This window comes from Barbatula barbatula, assembly GCF_947034865.1.
Source record: "Barbatula barbatula genome assembly, chromosome: 6".
Lineage (NCBI taxonomy): Eukaryota > Metazoa > Chordata > Actinopteri > Cypriniformes > Nemacheilidae > Barbatula > Barbatula barbatula.
This window is the reverse complement of record NC_136765.1, coordinates 24846085-24861715: the sequence shown is the minus strand read 5'-3', so window position 1 is coordinate 24861715 and position 15631 is coordinate 24846085. Positions and strand designations below refer to the sequence as shown.

The following is a 15631-nucleotide window of genomic DNA, read 5'->3' as shown; positions in this document are numbered from 1 at the left end:
TTTAGAGCAGAAATAGTTTTACAGCTGATGGATCAAAGTTCATTTAGTGTACTTTGTAATGCTCAGGGCTTTGTTTATTGCAAGAGGTGCATGTTGCGCGACTCTCAGTCTGTTGTCACAAGAAACACGAGTCCGAACGCTGTCGTGATAAATATGGATCGCACTGTAAGTGAAATTTGACCGTGTTTTCATTTCAGAAGTGCTTCAGCTGATAATAGTGAGCGAAACCGTAATGAAATGAGCTCAAGAAGACTGCCTTTCATTTCAGTGCTTGTGTTTCTGTCTATCCGTAGCTGTCGTGTTACGAGCTCTCTCTGCCCATCACAGAGAAATGCAATCCCATCAGTAGAGATATCGACAGAGCAGACGCCAAACACATGCTGCAAATCCTGAAAACATGTGATGCTGAGATCTTTAAGAATGACGATCAGGTCTGTCGCACAGAGTTTATACAGAATCTGTGTGTTTTTGTTACGGTCGAACTCAAAGGGGTTTGCAAATGCTGACCTGTGTGTGTTTTTTTAAAGGGAATATACAGTTCACACATCATCCAAACTATGGTGGATGTTGCCAAGAAGGTTGAAATGATGCTGAGGGTCAGTCACATGTGACTAAAGTCCTATTTTGATGAGTACCTCTTTCTCTTTACTTATATTGAATTTATTTCAACCTGATTTGTTTCTGCAGGAGCCAGAAGAGAGTTTGATTGTATTGAGTGGCTGCGGAACGTCAGGCCGCATTGCATTTCTATTGGCGGTAAATGAGTTTAAGAAAGAATTATTGATTTTTCTTTCAGAAGTTTCAACCTGTTGTCCGCTATAGAATGCATTGAGGTCCAATGTCTGAAAACATTTATGCATTTGATAAAATCCTTACAGCGCATCAAAGCTTTACATTTTTATCTGGATTTGTTTTCTTTGGGAAGCGAAACTCACACACAGAAAGATACAGTTGGTCACACTTCAGTACAGGGGACAATTCTCGCTATTAACAAACCATTAACTAGGACTTTATTAACTAGGACTTATTAATAGTTAGGAAGGTAGTTGTTGGGTAAAGGTATTGGGTAGGATGAGGGATGTAAGAATATGGTCATGCAGAATATGTGCTTAATAAGGTCTAATAAACAGCCGATATGCAATATTAGGCATGCTAATAACAACTAGATAATAGTGAGAATAGCTCCCTATGGGAAAATTGGAAATATTACATAAACGTGAAAAGCATAATTTTTTTTTTAAATGAGTTGTAATCTCAACCACTGATCTCTTTCTCACATTCATATTTTCATACATCAGACGTCCTTTAATCAGATGTTGACTGACCATCGGCGCACACAGATCTATTCCTACATCATAGCGGGAGGTGACAGGTGAGTTACCCGTCTGTCTGTCCGTCTGTCTGTCTGATGAGATCAGACTCTGCATGACTCTGCAGTATCACATCAGTCTGTTTTTAAAGGGCCCTGCTCACATCACAGGAGGCTCCAGAGGACAGACCGCTGCTGGGAGCTCGCATGCTGGACGAGGTGAATGAAAGAGAAACAACACAGCAGCTTTTCCACAGTACAGTAGTCAATCGGTTTTATCATCCTTTAGAGAGACATGAAGCGCTGACTGGTGTGCTTGACTGTGCTTGGTTGTAATGGTTCAACGGAGGTCTTCTTAGTTTCATACATAAGAAAGAACATTATTTCATTCCTGTATGATTTTAGCAGAACACATAAAAGATATTTTGAGAAATGTTGGTTGACTTTCATGGACACAAAACCAATGCAATATTTCTCAAAATATCTTCGTTTGTGTTTCACAGATGAAAGAATCATGTACAGATTTGTAATGACATGAACTGTCCCTATAATATGTTTAAAAAATGTAGGCCTATCCTATGTCAATCTATATATAAATGTCCAAATTATTTAAAGCCAATATGTGTTTTCTGTTGTTTTTTACTTACTAATAACAGGTTTGCGCAGGAAAGAAGCATGTTCTGTTTATGGGAATATCCTGTGGCATGTCGGTATGGATGAAACAACTGCCTTTCTATCAATGTAGTCATCAATTCAATTAAAAATAAACCAATTTATTGAAATATTATTTAAAATATCACCTCTAGCTTTAGCGAAACCTGCCAACATTTCTAAAAATGTGTGTTATGTTGTTATTAAAGCCACCTGGAAGTAACCTGTGATGTTGTTCTGTCACAGGCACCGTTTGTTGCTGGGCAACTGGATCTTTGTCTGAAGCATTTAGACGTCTTTACCCCAGTGCTTCTGGGATTTAATCCTGTACACATGGCGAGGTAGCCCTGCAGTAGATGCCCCTCTCTCTCTCTCTCTCTCTCTCTAGTTCTCTCTCTCTCCGTCACAAATGCTTACAATTTACATTTCTATTGAGCTTTCATCAATAAAAATCTAATACTGGTGGAAATTCTTCTGTTGACAGGAATGAGCCAATGCGGGACTGTTCATTTAATTTTAAAGAGGTTGCAGAGAGGATGGCCAAAGAACAGAAACAAGGCAAAGCCTTCATTTTAAATCCTATAGTGGGGGTAAGAACAATTGTATCAGTAGTAACAAAATACAGATTTTATTCTATATAACAAATAACTGCCTAGCAACATATGTTTATAACTCAGAAAACAAGATTTTAGTGACACGTCGAGAACACTAACCGCACACTAATCAACAACATCCGGTACACTTTAGCAACACCCTAGTAAAACACTTAAAACAGCATAGCAACCAAACAATCAGCAGCATCTAGAACACCCTAGCAACACCCTAACTAAACACTTAGAACGCCATAGCAAATGAACAGTCATATCTAATCAGCAACATCTAGAACACATTAGCAACACCATAGCAACACACTAAACACTGAAAATAGCAACGACACAATCAGCAGCACCTAGAACACCCTAACAAAACACTTAGAACACCATAGCAATTGTACAGTCATATCTAATCTGCAACATCTAGAACACATTAGCAACACCATAGCAACACACTAAACACTGAAAATAGCAACGACACAATCAGCAGCATCTAGAACACCCTAACAAAACACTTAGAACGCCATAGCAATTGTACAGTCATATCTAATCTGCAACATCTAGAACACATTAGCAACACCATAGCAACACACTAAACACTGAAAATAGCAACGACACAATCAGCAGCACCTAGAACACCCTAACAAAACACTAAGAACACCATAGCAATTGTACAGTCATATCTAATCTGCAACATCTAGAACACATTAGCAACACCATAGCAACACACTAAACACTGAAAATAGCAACGACACAATCAGCAGCACCTAGAACACCCTAACAAAACACTAAGAACACCATAGCAATTGTACAGTCATATCTAATCTGCAACATCTAGAACACATTAGCAACACCATAGCAACACACTAAACACTGAAAATAGCAACGACACAATCAGCAGCACCTAGAACACCCTAACAAAACACTTAGAACACCATAGCAATTGTACAGTCATATCTAATCTGCAACATCTAGAACACATTAGCAACACCATAGCAACACACTAAACACTGAAAATAGCAACGACACAATCAGCAGCACCTAGAACACCCTAACAAAACACTAAGAACACCATAGCAATTGTACAGTCATATCTAATCTGCAACATCTAGAACACATTAGCAACACCATAGCAACACACTAAACACTGAAAATAGCAATGACACAATCAGCAGCATCTAGAACACCCTAACAAAACACTTAGAACGCCATAGCAATTGTACAGTCATATCTAATCTGCAACATCTAGAACACAATAGCAACACCATAGCAACACACTAAACACTGAAAATAGCAACGACACAATCAGCAGCATCTAGAACACCCTAACAAAACACTTAGAACACCATAGCAAACGCATACCTAATCAGCAAAATCTAGAACACATTAGCAACACCATAAACACTTAAAACAGCATAGCAACCACACAATCAGCAGCATCTAGAAAACCTTAGCTACATCATAGCAACACCCTAACTTAAAACTTAGAACCTCGTTGCAAATGAACAGTCCAACCTAATCATCAACATCTAGAACACCTTAGCAGCACCATAGCAACACCATAAACACTTAAAACAGCATAGCAACCACACAATTGGCAGCATCTAGAAAACCTTAGCAACACCTTAGCAACACCCTAACAAAACACTTAGAACACCATAGCAAATCCATACCTAATCAGCAGCATCTAGAACACCTTAGCAACACCCTAAACATCCATAACACCATAGCAACCACACACCCAGAAGCATCTAGAACACTGTAGCAACAACATATCGACACTCTAACAAAACACTTAGAACCCCATAGCAAATGCATACCTAATCAGCATAATCTAGAACACCATAGCAACAACATAGCACCATCCTAGCAAAATACTTTGAACAGCAAAGTAATCGCACAATAAGACCTAATCAACAATACCCCAACAAAACAAATAAAATACCTTAGCAAATGTTAGCAGCACTAAAACAACATTACACAAATACTTGAAATAACAAAGCAACACGTTGCAGCCACCTGAAGGACTTGGTTACACCTAGAAGTTCACAAACAACCAGCTTACAGTAAAGCACATACCAATGCCCATAGGAGTTTTAGTCAAATGTTTTCTTTCTGACCTTTTACCACATATATAAAAATATGTTGTACATTAGAGAGCTTCCTTTATGGAACCATGCAGGGAACCTTTATTTTTTAGAAGCACTGTATTCACATTTCTAGTTTATTTACTGATTTACCCTGAGTGTCACGAATAGAGAAGATACAGCCAAGGCATCTGACATGACGTGTGTCTCCTCACAGCCCGAGGCCATCAGTGGATCTTCCAGGATGAAAGGAGGCGGCGCTACCAAAATAATTCTGGAAGCTGTTCTTCTTGCTGGACAAGAAGCCATCTTCAAAGAAAAGACAATATCACCAGAGTAAGACTTTCTATACTTCCACGTCATTATCACACTTTTCCTCTGAGAGTAATTTCATATAATTGCATCTGTCATTCAGATGCGTGTCCTCCTGGATCACAGCCAGCGAAAGGATTTATGAAATCACTTACTCACACGCTGATGAACTCACGGCTCTTATTCGGAAAGCTGGAGAGAGGTGCAAAAAACATTCAGAATCTCAGCTAAATTTATTTTTTAGGTTTCATCATAAACAAAAGCAGCGTATGGATTCACTCAAAGATTTTGTGATGTAAATGTTTTTATAGTCTTCGTAGGAATGGACATGTGTATTATCTTGGCTGGCGAACTCTTGGCATTATGGGCATGATTGATGCCAGTGAATGTATGCCTACATTTGGAGCAGGTGCTTTTCCGTCTCATTCTCCATTTGTCTTTTATATTAAGCAACATGTCTTTAAATGGTTTGATTTATTTATTTGTAAAAGGCTAACATGCACTGATAAGTGTGTAAGAAAATGTTTCAACCTCATCCAGACTTACATATTGTTAATTAATTCATTCAGATTTTGGTGACGTCAGGGGTTTTATCAACAATGGTTTCAAAGAAATGACAAATAAAGAGGGAGATCTGTCATCTATGGTGAGCTCAAGGTCATTGCTTTAACGATATCAATTCAGTAGTTCTTTTAACTCTTATTTATTTGATGTAGACACAAAGGTCACGAGAAGAACATTTATCAACAAGACCAAATTATATGAGAAATAACATTCATAATTATTGAATAGTTTTGTATTTTTAGCCGTTTTATTAAAAACATTTGAGACTGCGAATACCCGAGAACAGCATCATATATTTTCTGTGTTGTTTTCATCAGCCGAATGTCCGACATCAGAGTAAACAACAACACATTCTACCCGACCGCCTGCACCTCTGTCCTTCAAAACCTTGTTTTCATCCACATCATATTCAATAGGGCATCCAACCCCATTTAGATCGATATATTTTCAATATTTATCTCTCTCCAGGGGCCAGAGTTTGTTATTGGTCACCAGGATTTCGTGGACACCATTTTACCCGTCCTAAATCAAAATGACATGATCGTATTCTTGTTTACAGTGAAAGGTAAATCAATACAATCTGCTTGAATTTAAACACATTTCACAAGACGGATAAACAAGAATACTTTCTTTGAAGACGACCTTCATGAGATGACAGCTCTGGCCAATCAGGTGAAGCGAAAGACATCGAATCTGCATGCTGTCACTCATGACCTTGAGACACTTAACATTCCTGTGAGTACAACTAGAAGCACCTTAAACTCTTAAGTAATGTTGTTTATGTAATCAGATCATATTTCAAACAGAGGTAGACAAATGTATAAACTATCTACAGAATGCATATGTTTCAGAAAAGAATGTGCGACGTGTTTGAGACGGTCCTGAAGATGACATGGTCTTTTTCCTCAGACGATGAGATCGCAGTAATGGTAAGCCATTTGTTTGCATTGTGAATAGTTTACATAACTGCACAGTAATACTGAAATGTATAAGCTGTGTAACAGGAATATAAGCGTTATGTTGTTATTCCATAGAAGCAGAAATGGGAGCTTTCAACCAAATGCTGTCTGAATGCACTCAGCACTGGAGCTCATGTTCTGAAGGGAAAAGTCTACATGAATTTCATGATAGACCTCAGAGTGACGAACAGTAAACTGTACAGAAGAGCCGTCAACATTCTACAGGTAACCTTTCTTAATCTGAAAGAAGGTTAAAACTAACTACAAAAATGCCAAAATGGTTCTTAAGATGATAATTCTTTGTCAAACCAAAGAACCAGCAAATACATTTATACGATCAATTGTTCTATTGGTGGTGCTTGTTTTAAACAGCACACCCTAGCAACACCTTAGCAACCATCCAGCACAATGCAGCATCTTACAGCAACACTTTAGCAACAACCTGTCAAACACCCGTAATCCTACACTGCAAATATACATTTCTTGAATTTCTTACTCTCCAGTACATATATCCAAAAAATCAAGACACATTTACTCAATAAGCAAGATTACTTATCATATTGTGTCTTGTTTTCTGATAAAATATACAAATTAAGCATATTGGTTAAATGGAAAAAAAATGTCTTCCATTCTTCCCTTCTTTATTCAGGACTTAATTCAAGGGGATTTTTCTTATCCCATTGGCAGGTATTTTTCTCGTTTTAGGCATAAACTGAGTTTTTCATAAAGCAAGACACAATAGCAAAGATATTAATATTAACAAGATGTCCCACTGCCGTAACAATGAATGGCTTGGAATGCAATGCTAAATATGGCCGCACTAGCGAAGGAAGTCCCGCCTTCTGGTTAAACGACCAATGGATAAAGACTGACGATTCTCTGGGGCGGGGCTCTCGTGAGGCACCTGCAGCCTGTGCGTGGATGCATTAGATGCGGCGACCTAGAAAAAGGAGATTTTTAGTGCAATTTAAAATGAGCAAAAAACTAAAACATTACGATACAGTTACATATTTAATTATTGATCAGAATTCTGGAGTTTAATTGTAATTTTCTTCCTTCCCTTATTCAAGTAGATAGGACTGTGATGTAAATAGCTGCCCAGAGGCGTTGCAAACAGCTGAATGGCACGACTTTCGCAAACGGACGTTGACAATATCCTAGTTCATATTGATTCTTATGTAAATAACTGTATCCTGAATTCATGTTTATTTTAGATTTGTACTGCACTGTGAAACTTTGCTGTAGTTTTGCAGCAGGTTTGCCAGTAACTTACTGTAGATTTAATTAACAATTTAGATTGAAGGATAAACTCGACTAGTGATATTTTCTTTCATGAAACAAGATTAATATCTTAGGTCACTTTTCTTGTTATGTAATTGTTTTGTAATTTTAAGGAGTTTCAAATATTTTGACTAAAAAACATTTTTTACATTGTACTACTTGTGGTTTGTAACTGACATCTTATATGACCCCTGTGTATTGTTTAAGTAGTTTTTTTCTGTAATGTACTATATTTAACTGGCTCATTTCCAGCGCTTCACAGACCGCTCCAAACCCGAGTGTGAAAGTGCTCTGCTGAGAGCGATCTACAACACAGATGATGTGAGTGAGGAGATGACCTCAGCAGATGTCAGGAAACACACCGAGTTGGCCAACAGACGGGATCGAGTGAGAATTCATTACCTTCTTCTTGAACATCTGTAGAGTCACCCATGAGCATTAAAAACCAGTCAGGTTACATAACGCAATTATTATTCAATGTGGATTAAAAACAATCCTGAATTCTGCAAACACACACCTGGCACGGCAAATTCTCTTTTAATGCACTGCTAGCGAACAAAGACTGTTTTTATATAATTATATAACAGGGCGGGTAATATAGTTTTATTTAGATTATTATGCGAAAGATTCCTGCAATAAAAATAGTTCTTGCAGTAATGTTAAAAATAATTTTATTAACATTATACTTTGCTTAAAGTTCTACATGGTGGTATAAAACACCGTTAGTGAAACGTTTAAAAACATCAAAAAAAATTCGTAAAAAAATTCGTAATGTAATGCGATGTAAGCGAAAGGTTCTAAGAACATATTTTGTGTTCAAGGGGGTCTGCTATTGTTTAGGGTCTTGGGGAATCCCGTCCTTGCAAAAATGAACCATGGTTTTATTATAGTTAAGGTGTATAATAGCCATGTTTTTGGTAGACTGATTTACAATTCAGCTTTATTTACAGAACGCTTTTCACAATGTTTCATTTTTGCAAAGCAGCTTTACAGGAAGAAAGACAAAACTAAACAAAAGTTAGTATTAGTATTGAAATAACAATGGTCCATCTTGTCTCTCGATTGTTGATGGAGATTCTTTGATGGAGTTAAGTTCACAGGTTCTCGCATGAGGATGGCACTTGACGATCAGCTGGTGCAGGTGTAATGTGTAGTTTCCTCTGGATGGGTATCCCGATGGTCAGTCAGTCCGCAGGCTCTCTTTGGAGGATGACACATTATTTCCATTTGTATAACGATAGTTGTATGTCAAATATATTTCAGTTACTATGTGGTTTGTGCACAGATTAATTATGTACTGTATGTTGGCTTTTTTAATTAAACCAATGCATAAAACCATTTTCTTAAGGGGACAGACACCGAAAATCTCATCAAAATTCTGTCATCATTTACTCACCCTCCAGTTGTATTTGGCTAAACGCAGAGAAAGATATTTGGAAGAATGCTTGTAACCAAACAGTTCTTGTTCAGTTCAGTTCTGGAAAAATATCTTTCCTACCGAGCTTTTCAGAATTTCACAGGCAGTGGTCTCCAACGTGGTGCCCGCATGAACTCTGTAAGGTGCCCGCTAAACACAGGGCTCACCAATAATAAATCTGTGACTATACCAATCAGTCAAGTGCTGCATCGTCATGAAAGTTAATTATAAGCAAGTGTTATAAGCTTTAATTTATTCTTTAATACAAGAAAACTGAATTTGGTTCTGTGAGCGTAAAAATAAGGCATCAAATGTTTAAAGTTTGAAAGTACGTTAGAGGATTCTAGATATTTTGGTAGCCCTCGCTTACAAAAAGGTTGGAGACCCCTGCAAGGATAAGCTCTAAGCATCCTGGAATAAAACTGAACATTAAAAAAAATTATTGGTTTTGGTACTCTGTTGTTGTTTAGACCGCCACCCATGTTTGAATCTGAATGTGTCTTCACTGTCAGGTGGTCCCGACCGCTCTGGTGATGATACACCGCGGCTGCAGTCTCACTGAAGCGAAGCATCATTTAGATTCCCACCCTGTGCTTCGGGATGCGGTGACATCCTGCGTCCTCTCTCCTGTAAACACTGCATGAAATAACCTGTTTTAATTGCCACAACGAAGTCACGATTTAATAACACAATGCTGTAATTGTCTTAAAGCTAAATTCTGTGCAACGCATTATTGGTGTGGCCGATAACAAATCATTGCACGCTATGAGCTTTTGATGGAGGTTAAATAAACACAGCTTGATTTCCACCCGGGGAGTTCCAATCTCTTTTTTTACCGAGGACTTCCTTGACCTATTGACAGTAACTTTTAGAAACCGGTCGAGCAGCTGTGCTTTTGCACTGCCGTGAGCGGGTTTTCTCTTTACCATCATTCTACCACTACCTTCTAGACACAGAGGATATGTAGGGTAAACATGGGGAACTCTGAAAGCACCCGTAAACCTCGCTGCCCGGATTGCTGCCTGGATTCATGTCCGGATTGCTGCCTGGATTCATGTCCGGATTGCTGCCCAAAGAAGAATCAGATGTTGCCCATCAAACGTAAAACATGCACCTCAATCTACAACTATGCCTCTCGCACAAAACTGGATCTAGAACTGAAGGAAGGTGATGTTCTTGAAATTATTGGAGAGAACGAGCACTGGCTTTACGTGAGGAGACACACTGCACAGGGTAAAGGCATCTTGCAGGAAGAGGGCTATGTACCCAAAGATTTTGTGAAACCGGTGGATAGCTTGGAGGCCCAGCCGTAAGTCCTTGAATTTGTTTTGATCGAGTTACATTTATTTGCTTGATGCACAGGCTAACTCATGCTGTGAATTACCGATGCTTGAATGCACCCGACTTTCTGGTTTGACAAGTTAAAAGAGTTTTGCTCGGGTTGCTACAGTGATGTCATTGTTATGTACTGACGTTCTGAAGAATTTAGACTGTAGTTTTCGGAAAACGTTTAAAGGAATTGGCTCTGGGTCTTCCTGATGATGATCCGATTCATACCGATACATCTGGTGACAGCTGGAATCTGACAAAAAACAGGGATTATCATAAACCAGGACTAGGTTTTAGTTAAATTAGGATATTTAAGTAGTTTTTACAAAAATGCCTTACAAACAAACATTATCTGTGTGCATTTTGAGACAAACAATAGCACTCATGTATTTTAAGATGTGTCAGTGCAAGTTGCTTTCAGTTTGGACAGCTCTGACGTTTATTTTAGTCTAGAACTAGTATTCAATTAATCCCAGTCTGTTTTATTTCAACCAAAAATCTAAAAGTTAAAGATCATCAAAACTTTTATAACCCTGACAATGAATACATGTTAGGGTCTCTTGCTGAAATCAACCAGCGTTATTACAAATACCATGGTAAAACTATGATAACTGTAGTAACACCATGGTTCATTTCGTTGCACTGTACTTGTATGTGTGTAATGACAATAAATTGAATCAAATCAAATCAAAAACACCATGGTTCATTTGTGCACTGTGGAATATTTGTTGACGTTGACAAATTTTTTATGAGCAATCAATGTTTGCTTGCTTTAACTCATAAAAATGCGTTTTCTTAAGTTAGACTTCTTTAAACGTTACAATATCTCAGCAGTTGACAAAATTGAAATGACCTGTAAAGTCAATTTGTACTTGAAACTTTAACCCCAAAACGTTTACAGTGTGTTTACTATGATTTCACTATACTAACCACATTTTTAGTTAAAGCACGGTTATCTTTCTCAAGAAGTAAAATATGGATGTTTCTCCATTATTCATCCAATCAAGTCAAGTCAGCTTTATTTATATAGCGCTTTTTACAATTTTCATTGTTACAAAGCAGCTTTACGAGAAAACATTGACTATAAGCAAAACATATAAGGTTATGCATGTAAAAACACAGGTCATATATCAGACAAACTATAAATTCCTATATACAGTGTTGATTAAATAAGACTATAAAATTATATTTAAAAAAATCATTATTGTTTGTACCCAGCTTGACACAATTGAACTCTTTTAACCTTAAGATTATAAAAGTAAATTGAAATCTTTGAAAATGTAAAACTTACACTGAAACAGTTGTAAAGGCAATTTCATGTAGCTAAACATTTTAAGTCAACATGAAGCAAAAAGGATCATTCTACTTGTTTTACACAGTGGTGAAGTATTTGTACATTATTTTGTAAAAATGTATTTGCACTTGTAATCTTTAATCAAAAACGCGTCCCTCCTCCTCCTCTCTTCACTTCTGGTCACGAGGAATGACGCGAGGCTTTTTTCCTCACTTCAGAAGTCGTTTTAATCGGGTATACATTATGATATGGAAAAAAAACTTCCATTTCATGCTGACTTTAAGGCAGGAGTAAACAGTTTTTTACAGTGCAATCCAAAAAACGATGTTAGAAAAACCAAAAAAATCTATTGATTTGCAGATGGTATTTTGAGGACGTTAAGTGGCGCATTGAGGCTAAGAGATGTTTGCTGAGACCACAGAACAACGAAGGCGCGTTCCTCGTGTGGAAGTCAGACGAGAACGATCACTATTACCTGTCAGGTACATGATTCATACAACAACAGCCAAAATTACTCTATATAACATCTATAACATACAACCTTGCATTTCCTCTAAAAGTGAAGAACAGCCCACATGCACGACATTACAAGATCAAGCAGGGGGAAGACCACAAGAAATTTTTCCTCGTTCAACACACGACTTTCAAGACCTTGCCCGAGTTGATCGAATTCTATTCTAAAAGCCAGAATGGACTCTGTGTGAAGCCCATCCAACCCTGTGTGAAGGTCGGTATATCGATCCGTATAACAGCTCAAGTTTTTCCAGCGAACACACAGTACATATATATTTTTCTCTTCTAGCTGGATGCGCCCACTACCCAAACGCTTTCTTTTAAATTAGATCAAGAAATCGACAAAAAATCACTGACCAAAATAAAGAAGCTAGGCAGCGGAGAGTTTGCAGATGTGTGGCATGGCAAATGGAACGGGACAACAGATGTGGCCATCAAGGAATTCAAGGGTAACACAGTGGAAACGCTTACGTTACAGTAGAATGAAATAAGATTTTAACGGGGTTCTTTCAGAAATATCTGCACATTTTTTTCATGGACAGGGTGTAAAATAAGGATGGGCAACTGCTTTTTTGAAACAGATTGATATTGGGAGACTTTCTTCTTGTCCCTTACAAAAAATAAACTTGAACTTAAAAATAAAAATAACAATTAGTATACTTCATGACGCAAGTATACTTGTAAGTGTACTATCTGTATTCCTTGACACAAAACTGCCCCAAATTTTCATTAAAAAAAAGTATGCTTTGAAGTACTTCTTAAGTGAGTACACAAACTTATAGTTTAATATCTATATTTTCTCAAATAATAGTTTTAAAAAGTAATGAGAGCAAATGAAACCTTGTTTTATAAAAGATGCCCACGATAAAGTTCAACTCTGTTTATGATATACTGCAAAATCTTTTGTAATCTGGTTTCATATTTTCTGTACCACTTTTCTAGCCGTCAGTCCAAATATCACAACAGAGATTGAAATCATGATGAACCTGCGTCACGAGCGTTTGCTGCAGCTTTACGCCATCTGTACGACCGATGAGCCCTTCTGTATCGTCACAGAACTCATGAACAATGGAAGCTTAAAGAAATTTCTCATCGGTAAGACGAGCACATCCAACCTTAAATAACATTTGAGTATTCTGTTAAAGTGATAGCAAAAAACCCACGGTGACATGTTTCTGTCTTTCCTCAGAACACAAAGAGGAACAAGATATAGATTTCTCACTCATGATGGACTTTGCTATCCAGGTCCTTGATTTCTTACAAGATTTTAGAAAAGAACATTCAATTAAACTCATGGTTTGCAAATACATCATGAAACGTACTTTAGTCTAAATTTCTTAAATACTGCAGGTCACAGAAGGAATGATTTACCTGGAAGATAAAATAGTTCACCGAGATCTAAGAGCCGACAACATTCTGCTGACCAACATGCAGTCCTGCAAAATAGCCGATTTTGGCCTCGCCCAATTTATTCTCACAGGAAACCGCAGACTCTCATTGGGTGAGATATTTGACCTTGCCATAAACACAAATTAAAAGAAAAACAAAGAGATATAACAACTCTTTTTGACCATCAGATGACCGCGTCCCTGTGAAATGGATGGCTCCAGAGATATTCGAGAACGAGAACTACACAAGCAAGAGCGACGTCTGGTCTTTCGGGATCCTCCTTACTGAAATCGTCTCGTATGGAGATGAGCCATACCCTGGTAAACACAACCTAAACTTTAACAACATGATGATTCTGAGTCTAGGATTTACTTTAACAACAAGCTGCTGTGTTGTACAAACTCAGGTCAGGACAAACTCACGTGTATCCGAGGCATTCAGACAGGAAAGAGGATGACGAAACCGGACGGCTGTCCTGAAGCACTTTATGACATTATGCTGCAATGCTGGAGGAAAAATCCTGCGGAGAGACCCACGTTTACAGAGCTACAGGAGAAACTCATGGCTCTCATCAACGAGCCTGTTATTGAATAATATTGAACGTTAATAAGACACTATAAAACGTATCTTATTTCTAACCAATGTGCAGCAATATTAACTGCAACTTTTACAGTTAATAAAAAGAATAAATTATTTTCATCATTTTTTCACCCTCATGGCATTACAAACCTGCATGAGTTTCTTTCTTCTGTAGAATACAAAAGAAGGTATTTTGAAGAATGTTGAAAGAGAAAAAAACATGGAACATTGACTTCCATTGTATGAATACAAAACCCACGAGACATTTCTCAAATCATCTTCTTTCAGTGAAGAAAGAGTCACATACAAGTTTCAACCACATAAAGGTGAAAAAATGAAGACAGAATGTTTGTTTTGAACATAACTGCAGAAAAAACTATTGCAAAGCAATGCATCTAACAAAAAACATGCTAGGTTTAGTTCAATTTTACTCTGTTTAGACTGAGACATTAATCTTTTGAAGAATTAGTATTATAAACTGTGAAAAACATTTGGGGGAATATATTAATAAACTGGAAATCGTAAAGCACAGTTTATATATTCTCTGGAAAACACGACATATTCCATTTCTGACTGATGTAACCTTCTGTGAGCAACGCTGCTAAACGTCTGTATGATTTTCTGACCCGTACGTTCATCTGAACTTTCGGTGGTCACAATGTGATAAATGTAATGTTTTGTCATGTGAAATCTTTTAACTAATGTTAAAATCTTGTACGGTCTAAACAATTCCTTGTATTGTTATCTTTTTAATGACACTTTTTGGTTTCCTTCTTCGTTCTGAAAACATTTCAAGCGACTTTTGTATATAACAACAATGTTTGAACAGCTTTAAATAATTCCCTGTCATGTCACCAAGAACAAATACTTTTACACAATCTAATTCTCACACGATGAATGTTTGACACCTGCAGGCGTGCTTTCAAACACCAGGGTTCAAAACACCAAGAATGCCGTGAAAAACTTTGTCATGTTGAGGCTAATCTAGATTAAATGTTATGTTTTAAGTATACACTGTTGTTGAACATACATTTTATAGCATTAACTAATAGTCATACTAGATTAAAGTGATGCTACTGGTGCAGGGTGACCTCAATCCTCTGAACCACTAAAGATATCCACCCATTGCGAAAGCAAGAAGATTACGATGACGCAAGAACTGTTCGGCCTGCTTGACTCTGTTGCCGTCTTTTACAAGTGTGTTTATTTGCAAATCAATGCACAGATCGATAGCAAATGACAAAACCTAGTACGTTCAACAATACCCCAGTCATGAGTTCCATAAAAAATGTATATGTGCAAAAGTTATTATTCTGGCTGGTTCCTATGGTCATCATTCTTGACCCACAAGGTT

General features: G+C 37.5%; 2 protein-coding genes across 4 annotated transcripts; both read left to right on the top strand.

Annotated features, from left to right (window-relative positions):
* The first annotated feature begins 63 nt into the window (after positions 1-63).
* On the top strand, positions 64-15000 carry gckr (glucokinase (hexokinase 4) regulator). Of its 3 annotated transcripts, XR_013786780.1 has the most exons (26): positions 64-165; positions 294-431; positions 528-596; positions 688-756; positions 1299-1372; positions 1462-1528; positions 1966-2019; positions 2207-2301; positions 2445-2550; positions 4858-4976; positions 5056-5154; positions 5264-5361; positions 5522-5598; positions 5985-6081; positions 6154-6251; positions 6368-6445; positions 6551-6700; positions 8009-8143; positions 12157-12278; positions 12357-12523; positions 12599-12758; positions 13252-13404; positions 13499-13554; positions 13660-13810; positions 13887-14018; positions 14105-15000. XR_013786780.1 is itself a non-coding variant. In XM_079458451.1 (19 exons), exons 1-19 carry the CDS (start codon positions 91-93, stop codon positions 9815-9817), a joined length of 1830 nt encoding a protein of 609 aa, XP_079314577.1. In that variant the 5' UTR covers positions 64-90; the 3' UTR covers positions 9818-11185. The 3 variants fall into 3 exon arrangements, 1 of the variants encoding a protein (XP_079314577.1); XR_013786781.1 differs by lacking the exons at positions 12157-12278; positions 12357-12523; positions 12599-12758; ... (3 more) ...; positions 13887-14018; positions 14105-15000 and adding an exon at positions 9686-9980 and having other exon boundaries at positions 8009-8999; XM_079458451.1 differs by lacking the exons at positions 12157-12278; positions 12357-12523; positions 12599-12758; ... (3 more) ...; positions 13887-14018; positions 14105-15000 and adding an exon at positions 9686-11185.
* LOC306895835 (tyrosine-protein kinase SRK3) lies at positions 12199-14292 on the top strand (the record flags this gene model as incomplete). Its single annotated transcript, XM_079459375.1, has 7 exons — positions 12199-12246; positions 12599-12758; positions 13252-13404; positions 13499-13554; positions 13660-13810; positions 13887-14018; positions 14105-14292. The coding sequence occupies 7 exons, from the start codon at positions 12199-12201 to the stop codon at positions 14290-14292; spliced, it is 888 nt and encodes a 295-aa protein (XP_079315501.1).
* Positions 15001-15631: the final 631 nt, after the last annotated feature.